Here is a 15,958-nt window from a genome sequence, read left to right as displayed (position 1 = left end):
TGACCATTATATTTAATGTTGTCTTTTATTTGCATAAATAACAATTGACATAGTAATACATGATATAAAATAAGATTCTACTATTGTTTACAAAGCCTGATTTTGTTCATGTGAACAGAGAACCATGCATCTTTATATGAACCAGGCTGTTTGTTGTCAAGAACTATGGTGAGTAAAACAAGTAGTCACATACGTTTGAGGAAACAAATAGAGTTGCATTATAAAGAGAGACTTTGGTTTTATCAAGTAACAGTTATCAAGGTAGGTAAAATATTGCCTTTAAGAAATAGATAATAACAATCCTAAATAATGCATTGTTTGACACATTTTAATTTTTGTCTTTTTAAATTCTGTCATTCGACTCAAAATTGTCCTTGCCAATAAAATAGCTGTGTTTTTCCATACTGTTTCACAATTGCTTTCTTACTTAACACTGTATTTTTGCCACCCTTAAGTTAATGATTATCAATTTTTAAAATAGGGAGGTTTTTCGTGAAGTCAGCCAGTATACTTTGTTTAAGCATGCATTATCTTTATAATAAATGTCTTCATTTTGGTTGACATCAGTTAAATATATACAAAAAGGGTGCTTTATAAGAATGCAATGCTAAAGTTATGAAAATAAATAAAGGGTCCTACTAGATAAGAAGAATATTTAAGTCAACTTACATAGCATTAAGAATGAGATTTCATTGCCTGCATGTGACAGAGTTCTTAATTCTACATTATTTGAAAGTGGCTGTATCCTAGTAACGACGCCAACAATAAACACATCATACAAAAGTAAAAATGCAACAGTGAAATGAGCCATTGAAAGGAAGAGTCAGTGACCATATAATATTTCGGTTTCTATTATATCTAGTAGCAATCTGGTTAAAAAGAAATGACAGTTGCCCTCAAGGAAATAAAGTGTAGGTATTATAGTAGTAGTTTGCAAAGAAAATTGCACTGTGTCTTCACTGGATTATTTCTCTATCCTTGCAAACTCTCTCCACCTCTCCGTGGTGCTGTTTCTTGCCCTTTTTTTTTAAATACAAATTGAGTTTGTATCATCTAAACTCATAGGGCCCAGGGGCCCTTTGGTAACAGGGAGAAGGAGGAGGAAAAGGGGAATTAGAAAAAGAAAATGTGACAGCAGTTTTGAAAAGAAAAGCAATTTTCCTTGTGGGTCTTTTCCTAAATAGGGGTTCTTTAGTGCAATATTTTGCTTCCACCAAGCAGTCAGTCAGAATCAAGTAAGTGCGTGCTTGTGCTGTTTTGTGGGGCTTGGCACTGACAGGTTTTATTTAGGAGGGGTGGGAATACGGGGGGATGAGTGTGGGGAAGTCAGTATTTTGGCTGTATCAGCCCTGGAGGCAGAGTTAGCACTTGCAGTGGGACAAAAGTATTTGTAGTCATCAGATAACTTTGCAGTCAGCTTCAATAGCATCACTCTTTTTTTTTCCTACTTTTTTTTTTTTTGGCAGCCAAGCTCTTAGTAGAACCATCTGTCTTTCTATTAGTATTTTTGAGGCCTGTTTTGAAGCCACTTTGCTTGGCAAAGTCACTTTCATCCTTGGAAACGATTTTTTAAAAAAGTTCTGTGGCTTTTTGCCGAAGAATACTACTATGTAAAAAATCCACATGGCTGTTCATTTTTGTTCTGAAAGAATATGGCTACTTTGTCTTTGTCTTGAATCAAATGAAATTAGAGGTGATACGAACCCAATGCGACTGTTGGGACGTGAGAGATAGGGATGCAATTTTAGCAGCGTTTTTATGTTCCTCTCTCTCTCAATGAGATTTTCTTTAGTCTTCCTAGTAGATTAATTGGAAGATAAATTGACTCCTTTATTTTTAATTTTAGAGTAGTCTTTTTTTTTCTTTTCCTAAAGACCATTGCATTGGGTAGGATAACTGGCAAATCGACTTTCCATTACAAGAAATGAAAAATCACAGACTATTAGTGGTCATTGAAGATCCCATGCCTCTTCTTGTTAATGGTGGAAAGTCAGCTTTGTTATCCTGGTGACTCCAGTTTGGGTAATTATATCCTCCCACCTAAACCCCTCTTGTAATCTCATTTGGATATTATATTCTTCATTTTCTCAGAACTGCTGTGTAGTATCACTGTGCGCTCCTAAACAGCTGCTGTGTTCCCCACCGAAAGTGGCTGAATTTCAGCTGTAGGTGAACGGATCCCTGAAGATGATACGTGCTTGAACACTATCGTAGTCATCAAAATAAACACTTGAGGAACATTTGAAGAGTTTTAGATCTTGCATTATATTTGTAATTGTGCTGACTTACATCATATAGCTGCCTTTCATTTTGACACTTGTGTGAAAATTTGAAAGTCTTCTGCCACAACTTCCTGCTTATTTGAGCTCTCATGCAAAATGCTCCTCGATATCATGGGAGTTTCTCGAGTTCTTTGATTGCTGTGTTTTCCCCGGAGTAGTAATGCCTTCCAGGCCTCCCTTCCTGGGGTAAAGCCTGTAGAGCCCAGTGTTCAACAGATTTCCTCATCACCTGCGCTTGCTGAGGTCCCCCCAGTCCCTGTCCCTTCCGCAACTTGACTGCTGACATGCCCCTTCTCCGATCCTCAGCTACAGGAGCCCCGTCCTCTAAGAAAAAACACAGAAGAGGGAAGACTGGCAGCATCATGATTTCTGCGGTCATTTCGAAGGCCGTAGCCTTTTCTAGCACTTTTTGTAATTGTCCACGGTTTCCTTTCCTTTCCGTTTCTCACAGCGACCATCCAGAACACCCTTACCTTTGCTGAATTCCCTTCCTCAATCCCAGTCTCTCTCGCTTTCAAGACAAGACCTTGCTGACATCCCTGAGAAAATTTCTTCCATCAGGCCTGGTCTTTCTTACCTTCTCATTCCCCGCGCTGTGCATGCAACATGCCTGCTTTTGACACTGACAGCTCCATCCCTCAGGGCCCACCAGAGGACTGCCACTCCCTTTCCGAATTAGTCTCTATACCCCCGACTTGCCTTTCATTCTCCTTTGAATTTTGGTGGTTCAACACTTAGTTTCTCTCTTTCCTACATTAAAAAATGTCAATTTCTGTTTGCTCCTTTTTTGCCAATAAACGTGCTCAAAACTCTGCTACCTAAATAAAGCGCAGTATCCCATGCAGCTGCTTTGTAATGTCTCCGAACTTCTCGCCCAGCCGTCTCTGAGGAGTAGTCTGCATCTGCTCTCTCCATTTGCCTGCTTGTCATTCAGCCCTCAACCTTCTGCAATATGGTTTCTACCCTCTGTTCTGATGGAACTGATGTTGTTAGAATCATACCGTCTTCTAATGAACAATTCCAGAGGTTTTGTGTTTTTTGTATCTACAGTACCATTCTGCTACTTTTTTTTACTATTAGTCACTACCTGGAATTCCAGTGGTTTTTGTGACACTATAATCATGATTTTCTTTATTCTTATCTTAATTTCCTGTTCATAGACTCTTCCTCCACACTTTGTTGAATTATTGTGCTAATCCAGATGATTTTGACTTGTTTCTTCTCTTTATCATTCAGATCATCTCCAGATTGTCTAGTTCACTCATCAATGTATGACTTCCCAAACCATAGCCTCTAAAAATCTCTTCCCTAGCTTCAGACTGGAGTGTCTGTCCACTAGTAACATAAATCCAATGGAATATTATTTAGGCTTCTCAAACCCATCATATCCAAAACCAAATTCATTATCTTTCCATGAAAACTATCGCTACCTCTCTATGCTTTTTAAAAATGTATGCGTGTATAAATAGCTACATAAACTATTTATACTAAGAGTTATCTTTGAATCTGTCCTTTTCTTTACCTCTAAGATATATATATGCACACACACACAGCGTGGGCAAACTTTGCCCATATATATTTACTTACAGAGATATCTCCTATATCCTCACAAATATAGCCTCCTCCATCACCAATGTTCTGAATATTTTCCCTAAATATTTTTTGGCATTTTCTCCTCATTCATAACCCTCTGATAACTGATCAAGCCCTCATAATCTATTGTCTAGTTAACTGTATTAACCTCCTATCTTGTCTCTATGCTTGGCCTCTCAAACCTCTACATTATCCTCAGAGTATTCTACCCAAGCTGTTTGACATCCCTCAGTGGTTCCTGGCCTATGGGGGAATCTCCAGTTTCTCAAGCTGTGCCTTTGCTCATGCCTTCCCCTCTTTTCTTACACTCCTGTCTCTGTGCCTGGCTTACTTCTATTTATCTATCCATCTCTACACCTGTGGTACCGCCTCCGCGAGGCCCGCCTTGGCTTCTGGCTATGTTAGGAGTCTCTAGCCTGTGCTTCCAAGGTGTGTTATACAAGTCTATTCTGTTGAATTAACAGTTGTGAAACGGCTCGTTTGCCCAAGAGAGCAGACATTGTATGTAAATTCATCTTTGCAGCCCTAGTTACCAATAAAAGTGCACATTCTGCTAAGTAAAAATGTTGATTGAATGAATAAACAGACACATGCAATTGGAAGTGAAATTAATAGTCTTAAATATCGATTTAAGGGTTTTACAGTGGAATATTTACATAATATGTAAACATTTAACTGTGAATAATTAATGATAAGTATTTTTTCTCTTACAAGTGCAATAATGTGTTTGGTTTGTGTTGGATTCTTAAGATTTTAGAGGGCAAGTCTACATGCAGTATCTATGTGGTAGAATTATAAAAACTGTTAAAACATAATTTTTCATCTTAAAGTTAAAAAAATATGAGGTAGCCTTTTAAATTTTAATGGGTTATTCTAACTTGTGAATAACATGCCCCCTAATAAAAAAACTAAAATTTTGTGACAAACGTATTTTACTGAAACTTAATTATAAATGTCACACATTTTAAAACTTAAGTAGGAGCTTACAGGGAATTTCATTCATTAAATGAAAGGAAATAAATGAAGTTAATAGTGAAACGGATTTGGAAATTCTCAAAACTGGCAAATATGTAAGGATAACTAGCTAAACCTATAACTAAATTAGCTTTAGAATTTATCCAGAAAACATACTGTTTTTATGTAACGTGTTTTTTTCTCCCAAAGGGTGGCTGAATTTCATCAGCAGTGACCTGAATATTAAGATGTAATAATAGCCCTGGCCGGTTTTGCTCAGTGGTTAGAGCTTCAGCCTGCGGTCCAGAGAGACCCGGGTTCGGTTTCTGCTAAGAGCGCATATCTTGGTTGCAGTTTGTCCCCGGCCCTGGTTGGTCGTGCAGGTGGCAGCCACTCGATGTGTCCCTTTCACATCGATGTTTTTCTCCCTCTCTCTTCCTCTCTCTCCCTCCCACTCTATCTGAACAAAAAATGGAAGAATGTCCTCGGGTGAGGATAAAAAAAAAAGATGTAATAATAATACAATTAGTGCTCATATTTGCTCTGTTTATGTTCCATAAAGTTGCCATGACCACTGAGTTTGTGAATACTGAACAAGTACTCCTGGGGGATAAGCAGAGTTAAGTTCCTGAAAACCTTTGGTCACACCAATTTCATCAGCTGATCAAAACATAACCTTATTTTATATATGTTTCTGTATAAGGACACCTCATTTTTATTATTTATTATAAATGCATTTTATTTTTTTCCAGTTACAGTTCACATACAATATTATATTAGTTTCAGGTGTACAATCTAGTGATTATAACTTACTAAGTGATCATCTTGGTAAATCTCACACGCATCTGACACCATACATCATGGTTATTAGAATATTATTGGCTATATTTCCTATGCAGTACTTAACATCCCCATGACTATTCTGTAACAATCAACTTTTACTTCTTAATCCCTTCACCTTTTTCACCCATTCCCTCAAACCCCCTCCCATCTGGTAACCCTCAAAACTCTCTCTGTATCTATGAGTCTGTTTCTGTTCTGCTTGTTTGTTTATTTTGTTTTGGGGATTCAATTGTTGATAGATATGTATTTATTATCATTTTACTATTCATATTTTTTATCTTCTTAAAGAAGATGATTTAACATTTCATATATTATTGCTTTGGTGATGATGAGCTCCTTTAGTTTTTTCTTGTCTGAGAAACTCTCTATCTGTCCTTTGATTCTAAATAATAATTTTGCAGGATAGAGTAATCTTGGTTGTAGGTCATTGCTTTTCATTGTTTTTGGAACATCTCTTGCCACTTGTTTTTGGCCTGCAAAGTTTCTATTGAGAAATCAGTCTTATGGGAGCTCCCTTGTAGGTAACTAACCTCTTTTCTTTACTTTTAAAATTCTCTATTTTCTTAACCTTTTACATTTTAACTATGGTATGTCCTGATGTGGGCCTCTTTGGGTTCATCTTGTTTAGGACTCTCTGTATTTCTTGGAATTGTATGTCTATTTCCTTCACCACCTTAGGGATGTTTTCTGTCATTATATTTTCAAATAGGTTGCTGTTTCCAGTGACTTTTCCATACAAACTGCCATCTTGGCTCATGTTTCAGAATTTCCTAAAATCTCTCAAACAATTAGCATCTGGCTTCAGTGTGCCCCCTACCTCTTGCTAAGTGGCCCCAGTCCCAGCATTAGCAGTAGCCAGCCTTGGTTCACAACTTGGCCTCTGCCAAAGGAACCTCCAAGCTCAACACAAGTAGAAGCCATCTGCCAATTGCTTTGTAGCTATGCTGGGTGGCCCTGGGCAGAGCACAGACAATGACTAACCTTGGCTTGCATCTCCTGGGAGGCCCCAGAGCCAGCACACCCAGTGACAGCTTCAGACTACGTTGAAGCACCACCACCCAACTACCGTCACAAGTGACACACTCAAGGGGCAGACTCAGCAGGCACCAGAGCCCTGCTGAAGTAAGTCCTGCCCTGTGGGGTGAGCACCTGCACAGCGGATCCTTCACAGTGGTCAGAGGTCAGTGGTCAGTGGTCATAGCTGGTCTATACAGCCCATCATCCTGAGGGTAAACCCCTCCCATGGACATCCCAACAGCAATCAAAGCTCAACTATAAGAGGAGGGTGTACACAGCCAATACAAGGAACACACCTTGAATGCCCAGCTCGGGTTATCAGGGGGACTGGGCCACTGGACCCTACAAGGCACCTACTGCGTTAGGCCACTTTACCAAGCTGGGAAACGTAGCAGGTCTACATCCCTAACACATAGAAACAAACAGAGGGAGACTGCCAAAATGAGGAGACAAAGAAACATGTCTCAAATGAAAGAACAGGGAAAAAAAAAAAAAATCCAGAAAAAGAACTAAACAAAATGGAAAAATGGAGATAAGTAATCTACTAGCAGCAGAGTTCAAAACACTGGTTCTCAGTGAACTTAGTGAGAACCTCAACAGCGCTGAACCTCAAGGACCAGTCAAAAATGAAGGATACATTACCTTGGCCAGTATGGCTCAGTTGGCTGAGTATTGTCCCATGCACCAAAAGGTCACCTGTTCAATTCCTGGTCAGGGCACATGCTCAAGTTGAGGGTTCGATCCCTGGTCGGGATGTGCATGGGAGGCAACTAATTGATGTTTCTCTCTCACTTTCTCTCTCCCTCTTCCTCTCTCTTGAAAAATCAATAAAAACATTTTTTTTTTAATGGACCCACTAACTCAAATGAAGAATAATTTACAGGGAATTAATGGTAGAGTAGATAAAGCCAAGTATGAAATCAGCTATTTGGACTATAAAGAAGCAAAAGACACCCAATCAGAACAGCAAAAAAAAAAAAAAAAAATGATTCTAAATGCATTTTAAATAGTGAAATTACCAATAGGTTTCCTTGCTACTTTGTACAAGCCTGTGAGTGGCTGCAAAAGCACAGGTACAAGTAAATTTTGTGGGGGGTACAATTAAATTTTAATGAAAAGGCAGATTTTCAGATACAAAATCTGCAGAGAGTGAGATAGACTATATTTGACATGTGTTTCTAGTTGCATATGTGATTGAACCACACATTTAAGATTATGTTTATTTTACTCTTTACTTTAATCTCAATATTAGTACAATGCCCTATAATCTGTTCTATGATGTTGTAAAGAAAATCCAGTGTTGGGACTAAGAAATTAGGCTTATTTTGTTTTAATTCCTTTGTCCCTTGTAGGTCCTTCTGCCCAACCCCTCCCCTTCTACATTTTCCATTGTGAGAAAGAGTCCTAGATTAAACATTAGAAGATGTAGTTTCAGTGTTAACTTTGCTCTTACCTAAATGTGGGATCTTAAACAATTTATATGGCCAAGCTAAGTCTTATGTCCTTATTAGCACGATGATTGTTTTGTGCCAGATAATCTCTAGTATCTTTCTCTACCTTAAAACTCTATTATTCTATATATGTGGATCTTGGAAAATGTATACCTTAAAGCAAATTATAATACTAAAGCAAAGTGTATTTCAACAATTATAATAAGACAAAAGTTAAGAATTCACATATTTTAAAAGCCCTGAAATTTATTGCAGTTTAGTCTTTAAAAATACCAAAAATTTTAGCTAAAAAAATATTGTAAATTATTAGACTATAAATGGATTACCTGATAAAAAACTGTCATACACAAATAGATAGGCTTATGTACACACAACAACCAGTTAAACAATATAACAAGAAAACATTTACTTTATAATAGCAATAAAAATAGTTTTTAAAAAAACCTTAAAATATAATCACCTAGAAGACTATAAGAGCTATATGAAGCAAAAGAAGATTTGAATAAGGTGAAAGATATAACCTACTATTAGCCATCAAGCCATTAGGTTAATGAATTCAAATAAAAATTTTATATCCTAAAATTAATGTGGAAAAATAAATGCCAAAAAGGCCAGGATATATTTGAAAAAGTAAATAGCAATGATAGAGTACTAGCTTTTATTAAAACATACTGCAAAGCTATAATAATTAAAACATCATGTTATTAGAGCATAATAGGCAGGAATAGCTGTTCATTACATAACTATGTAATACATTTCTAATATTTCTGGATTACCTTATTTCTTTTTGCATGTGCAATTATAGGAGTCATGGATATATCATAATGTATAAGACCATTTTGCTATAGCTTAAAAATAGGAGCACAAAATATTTGGTACTTTATTCTTCTTAGTGAAATTGAATTCTTTTGTGATCATTAAATAACTTTTTTGTCCACGTGCCTTTTTTTTGGATATTTGAGGTTGGTTCATGAAGATATAATTAGAAAGATGGAACTATATAATTTATTATTCTTCTTTATTTATGAATTGTCAATACATATACTAGTTTCACCTGTTGTTCGGAGCTCTGAAAGTACAATAATAAAGTTACACTCTCTTTCCTTATTAAGTTCATAAGAGAAACTCACATTATACAAGCAACAATTATTCAATACAGTGTTACATTAGCTTTATGAGGTTAAAAGAAGTAACAGTTCTTTCTGCCTGAAATTGGCACCATAAGAAAGAAGTGCTTCACAGGCAACGACATTATGTAGGTCTCAAAAATCTTTGAAAAATAAGTAGAATTTTGCCAAGAAGAACAGGAAAAGAGAAATCACTCAAAACTGAGAAGAAATTATTTTTGAACGCATTCAAGCATGGAAAAACACCGAGTATCCTAGGAACTCTTCCTAACCCACTGAGGCAAGAGCACAGCGTATCTGAGGAGGGCAGCTAACGCCTGGGAAGATGGATGGCGGGCAGCTTGTGAAGAAACTTGAATACCAGGCTGAGGGATCTGGTCATTATTTTCTAGGTGAAAGCAAACCATCAAAAGGTTTTGTTTTTGTTTTTGTTTTTTGCAAGAAGGGCATGTAAAATACAGAAAGAAGACTCATTCAGAAGAATTCTTTGAGGAATATAGCTTAGTCTCTGATTGTATCCTGTGGGCACCAGAACGTTGGTGAAAGTCAGGCGGAGTCTCACTTTCAACCCCCTCTACATGTGAAGGTGCTTTGTAACTCAAGGCAGAAATGAAGAAGACAAAAAGACGAGTTGACAGCGACTGAAAGCATTCTTTAAGACAGGCCTTCTCAAGCCTGGATGCACATTGAAGTCATCAGGGGATCTTTAAAAAATGCTGATGGCTGGGTCACACTTCTGATTCAGATTTAATTGGTCTGGGAAGCAGTCTGAGCAAGGAGACTTTTTCAGAGCTTGCCTGGTGATACTACTATACATTCAGGTTTGAGAACTATTGCACTGAAACAAAACCTGTTGTCTCTGCAATTCTAGTAGTTTGTTTTTTTTCAAATGTGTATGTGTTTCATTTTAAGTTTCTTTCTTCTTCCCTCTATAATTCTCTTTTTAAATTTATGACACAGCCTGGCCAGTGTAATTCAGTGGTTGAGCATCAGTCCATGCACCAAGAGGTCGCCTGTTCAATTCCCAGTCAGGGCACATGCCCAGGTTGTGGGACTGATCCCCAGTGGAGGGCATGCAGAAGGCAGCCAATCAATGTTCTTTCTCATCGATGTTTCTACCTTCTCTCTCCCTCTCCCTTCCTCTCTCTCTCTAAAATCAATAAAGAAAAAAAAATTCAAAAAAATACATTTGTGATATAGCTTATAACCAATGTTGTCTTAGAAAGGAAAGGAAATCCTATATAAAATATAACTTACTTACAATGAAATATAAAGGAAATGCAGTAGCTGGTGATGATGCGCCTTAACCAGTGTGGCTGGTTTATTGTTTGCCTCTGTGTGTTACTCTGGTCAGCATCCTCTGCTGGCACTGAGCCAGCCCCCATCCTGTTTGCCTTCCAATGTCTACCTCTTGATGTAGGCCACAGATTCCTACATATTTGCTCAATATGCAATATCTCATTGTTTTGAGTATTTAATCCATTGTTTTTCATTGGTTTCTACATAAGGTTTATCTTTTCTCCAGAATATTAAAAAAAGAAAAAGGCTGGTTGTAGTGGTATAACCTTCAGTTCTAACCATAAGACACTTTCTTTTCCTGGCTGTTGTCATTCTCTTTTGGTTTTACTAACAAAGGTATGAAAGCGGTAGGTTTAAAATTCTGCTGGCGAAAAGAAATGCTTTCTAGGTTGGAGTCATTGCTGAAAACAGATTTCTCATTCCTCTAGTGCTCGTTTCTCTCTTCCTCTCTCCCTCCTTACGCTCCTCCCATGCTCTCCCCAGCTTCTTCCTTCCATTCCTCCCTCTCTCTCTCTCACTTGCCACCCCCAGAAGGACACGCACCAACCCAACTCTCAGAAAAAGCTCAGAGGTTCACTGTGAAAGATGAAGGAGAAATGGAAGGTGGACTTTTAAAGTGATAAACTATAAGAATCATAACCTTCCTATGAATGTGCAGTAATATGAGAGACAGGGAAACGAGTCTGAGAGAGAGCCCATAGTCGCTGTTGCATTAAGCGAATGAATGAATTTGTCATTTTTTTTTGTACATTTGTTTTACTTTTTACTATTCTTCTCACTGTAATGTAAGCTCCATGGGCATAGGATCTTGATTTTCTTGTTCACTATTGTATCGCTACTGCCTAGCTCATTTTCTTCTGGGTAGTAGGTGTTTATCAAATATTTTCCAAGTAACTGAATTAATGTGGAGTAGTCAGTGAAAATAAAGGGTCAGATATGTGACTTTCAGCATGATCCTAAATTTTCATTCACATTTTCAGTGACAAATATTAAGCAATAATCATGTTCACCAGGGAGATCTTGCTTAAATATTTGGAAAAAAATATCCTAGGTACTTTCATTAATGACGACCTCTGCATTAGTCATTAATATGCCATAGCTGCAGAAATGACAGCATTAAGTTAGATTTCTGGAAATTCTTGTTCAGTTCAAAGATGATAGTTATTCCATTGTGCTATATTATGTATTTGCTGATGTGAAATCTATATCCTGAGAGTTCTACCAGCTAGTTAAGGCGTAGTCCAAAGATGGTAACCAAAGCAGAAGCTGTGTCATTTCAGTAATGGTTTAAAGATTGAAAAATGATAAATGAAGAGAAAAGTATAGGACAGAGCAGGATTCAAGGGACTAGATTCTAGACCTAGTTTTGACTGGCCCATTCAATGGCCATGGCCAATGAAGCTGTCTTTTGGCCCCAATTACCTCTTTAATAAAGAAAGGGGAAAGGCTTGCTTATTCTCTAGGCTTTCTTCCAGATATTTTATTCAAGAATTATAAATTTTCAATATTATGTGTCATGAGAATTAACGAAGAGCTGGTCACATGTAAAATGATACTAGTTGAGTTGATTTTTTTTTTTTTTTTTTTTAGAAAATATAATTATTGCTAACAGATGGGATCTACATAAAGAGATGTTAGTTCAACCTAAGACATAATTTTTGAACCATTATATTAATGCAGTGAGAAGAAGGCTTATTGTATGAAGCAGTGATGCCTCATCACTCTCAAGACTATCATGTAGGGAAATTATTCATCAGGTTAGAAAGTGAACTTGATAACACCTTTCAACTATAGTATATTTTGATTCTCTTAAGGTAGTCCCAAAGCATGACTTCAAGCCCAGTGTTAATATGCTTGTATGCCAGTATATTGAATTGAATAAATGATTTTCTTTTATCATAAAGTAAGGGGGGGTGGGAAGCATGGAGCACCAACACTTCTTCTCTTTGATCCACTTTATCATGTTCAGCAGGTTCAAGGTCAACTACCGCCATTAATGATTCCCGTGTTCCCTCCTGATCAGCGGACACTGGCCGCAGCTGCGCAGCAAGGATTCCTCCTTCCTCCAGGCTTCAGCTACAAGGCTGGATGTAGTAAGTAGCACTGATTTTTCACCTGGGAGTGGGTGGAGGGCATGGCATTAAATTAGGCAATTTAACATTTCTGCCACACCAAGAAATGAGATCACCCATATAGCATTTTTATTTTAAAGAAGAAACACATAGAGGGTATTGAAAAGGATTTATGCTGGTATTTAAAAGAGTGTAGATTATTTCTATGCTTCTGAAACCAATATTTATTCTTTATAATTCAGTTTCACAACTTCTCTTTCCAGTGTTTTGTTTTGTTTTTAATCCTCACTGGAGGACATTTTTTTTTTTTTTAACTGATTTTTAGAGAGTAGAAGGGAGAGAGAGAGAGAGAGAGAGAGAGAGAGAGAGAGAGAGAGAGAGAAAGAGAGAAAAAAATCAGTGTTAGAGAGACATGTGAATTGAATGCTTCCCGCATGTTCCCCAACCTGGGCCAGGGATCGGACCTGCATCTCAGGTACATGCCCTTGACTGGGAACCGGACCGGTGACCCTTGGTGCATGGGCCCACACACTAACACCTGAGCCACACTGGCCAGGGCTCCCGTGTATTCTTAAAATATGAGTCTCATTTTCAGGTTCCATTTATTTTTGCATAGATAACATAGGAATATGCTTTCTAATAACTTTCCATTGTTTTCCTTTAAGATAAACCCGAGTTTCCCAGTATGAATTCGTTGTAATTGGCCTTCCATGATCCGTTTCCACCCTATGTTTGCAGCCTGATTTTTCCCTAGTTTTCTTTTAGCTCTCAGACCAGACGCCTTTCTTCACTCTGGGCTGGCACTGTTGGTGTCCACTCTCCTTGATATTCTGAACCTCTTTCAACTCGGACCAGGGAGAGCTTGCCACCCTAGTTGGACCTCTTTCGCCTGGTTCCTTTGGATCTTATATATAGGAGTGGGAAAACGTAGGCTTATGATTATTATATTATTAATGCAATAATTAATAAATACCAATTAATACAAGAATAATCTCTGTTTCCCATACTCACAACTGTAGACCTACTTTTGCCCAAACCTGTATTTTCTCTTTCATTTTAATTGAAAACTCTGTTGAGGGCAGGTACTGATTCTGTTTTATTTATGGTTGTGTCTCAACTTTTAGTACAACATTCAACTATTTGTTGAATGAGTGTATGACTAATGAGTGAGTACTCATTACAGATATACAAGGGCATTATTGCACTAAATGATGAGTTACCAAGAAAACTGTTTATATTTCTTATTAACTTTAGATGCCTGTCATTTTGACTATTTTCTTTTTTTACCACAACCAAAATTGTACATTGTTAGTTTTGGAAACAAACTAAAACTTCATTTTTTTTTTTTTTTTTTATCCTCACCTGAGGATATTTTTCCATTTTTTGTACAGATCGAATGGGAGGGAGAGAGAGGAAGGGAGAGAGAGAGAGAAACATCGATGTGAAGGGACACATCGAGTGGCTGCCACCCGCACGACCGACCAGGGCTGGGGACAAACTGCAACCGAAGCACGTGCCCTTAGCGGGAACCGAACCCGGGTCTCTCCAGACCGCAGGCCGACGCTCTAACCGCTGAGCCAAACTGGCCAGGGCAAAACTTCATTTTTAAAAATTTATATGGCCAAAATGTCAACTATATACATTAGATAAAAATATTAAAAAATTCCTAAAAGGAGCTAACCTAATAGGCTAACTACCTTCTAAAACATTATTGCTATACTAGAAAGAGTATAGGAAAAGCAAATTTATTACAATATTTTCATTAATAAAAGTAGAACACCACTGAGAACAATTAGTGAAATATCACTTTAGATATTTATCTAGAATATCATTTTGTAAATAAGAGTAGATTTTGGTCCATCTATATTTTAATAAATTGTCCCATTAGCTTCTTGCTATGGTTCAGTATTTGTTATATTTGCAAAACTCTATCCAAGATTAATAGAAATCAAATTGAAATTTCCTGTTAAGTAACGTTTTGAATTTTCATATTTACCATTTATGTCTAGTCTTTAAACCTTTCTCTATATAATATTGAAGAAGTCGAATATAATTTTACAAATATACAAAGTCATTTGGGATGAGTAATTGCAACTATGAAGTCTAAATAAAAAGTGAACTGAACTCAGGACTATAAAAATTCTCACTTTTGCCCTGGCCGGTTTGGCTCAGCAGTTAGAGCGTTGACCTGCAGTCCAGAGAGACCCGGATTCTGTTCCTGCTAAGGGCACATACCTCGGTTGCAGTTTGTCCCCGGCCCTGGTTGGGTCATGTGGGTGGCAGCCACTCCATGTGTCCCTTTCATGTCGATGTTTCTCTCTCTCTCTCTCTCTTTCTCTCTCTCTCCCTTCCTTCCTATCTCCTTCCCTCCCTCCTGTTCTATATGAACAAAAAATGGAAAAATATCCTCGGGTAAGGATTTAAAAAAAAAATTCACACTTTTATAATACTTGACCCTTTGTAGGTTTTACAATGCATTTGTACATCTTTTCCTTGACTTTGGTTTCCTGTGTTTTCAGGTGATGCTCTCACTCTGGATCCTTAATTTATTCATTTAGTATTAATTGCCACATCATTCTATCTTTGTAGCTCGATTCATCCAGAAGCACCAAACTTCTTAAAAACATAACTAAGGTCTATATTTATATTTTAAATATTTAAATTCTAAGACTAATTTAAATTCTAAAAATAGAATTTTAAATTCTGTGGCTACACTAAATTCTGAGATTTAATCATAAACAATTTTTGTGCTTTGTTTTGTTTCCATTTTCCTAAGGAATTACTATTCACACGAAACAAATGTTGCCAATGTAGTTTTGGTAACCTTGGTGACTAAAATGAAAAAAAAAAAAAGACACTTCTAAAAATCATCAGTTGCCTCAGGCTGCACCTGCAATATAGACATATAGACTAGTTCTGTTTTTCAAAAAGAAATTTTTTAAGCAACTGTAGAAATAAGTCCCATTAGCAAATATTGTGCTGAAGAGAAAACCACATTGAGTGTGAACAATAGCACAACTGTGGGCTTGGAAAAGGTCAAGAACACCTCAGCCCCACTCCCATTTGACAGAATTGGCATACGAAGCGTGTTTGGTGTGACTGTAACGTGGCAGGCAGACGTTTTTCCTTTTCTAGAATCATGAGTGTATTAACCATTTGATACTCATGCCTGCATTGCTTAAAGTTGTAAAATGATACCACTTCTTTAGTAACCTAGGAAATAAAACAGAATAAAGACTCTGCAATCACTGGCAAGCTTGACACTAGCATCATGCAAACTCTAAAGCTAAGAAGCCAGGAGCAGAAGTAAGTGCCACCCC

At 37.3% G+C, this 15,958-nt stretch overlaps 1 protein-coding gene across 6 annotated transcripts in view; it reads left to right on the top strand.

Moving 5' to 3' along the window:
- SOX5 (SRY-box transcription factor 5) overlaps positions 1-15,958 on the top strand; it is a 960,413-nt gene that overhangs the window by 811,506 nt on the left and 132,949 nt on the right. For 5 of the 6 annotated variants that reach the window (XM_036251464.1, XM_036251468.1, XM_036251466.1 and 2 more), the window contains one exon: positions 12,539-12,659. In XM_036251464.1, coding sequence (XP_036107357.1) covers positions 12,539-12,659 — 121 coding nt within the window. Of the gene's footprint in view, positions 1-12,535; positions 12,660-15,958 lie in introns of all 6 variants that reach the window. The other variant, XM_036251463.1, reaches the window with a different exon arrangement.

Source organism: Molossus molossus, unplaced genomic scaffold (assembly GCF_014108415.1).
Source record: "Molossus molossus isolate mMolMol1 unplaced genomic scaffold, mMolMol1.p scaffold_m16_p_10, whole genome shotgun sequence".
Taxonomy (NCBI): domain Eukaryota; kingdom Metazoa; phylum Chordata; class Mammalia; order Chiroptera; family Molossidae; genus Molossus; species Molossus molossus.
The sequence above is the reverse complement of the archived record's forward strand: the minus strand, read 5'-3'. Positions and strand labels throughout refer to the sequence as shown.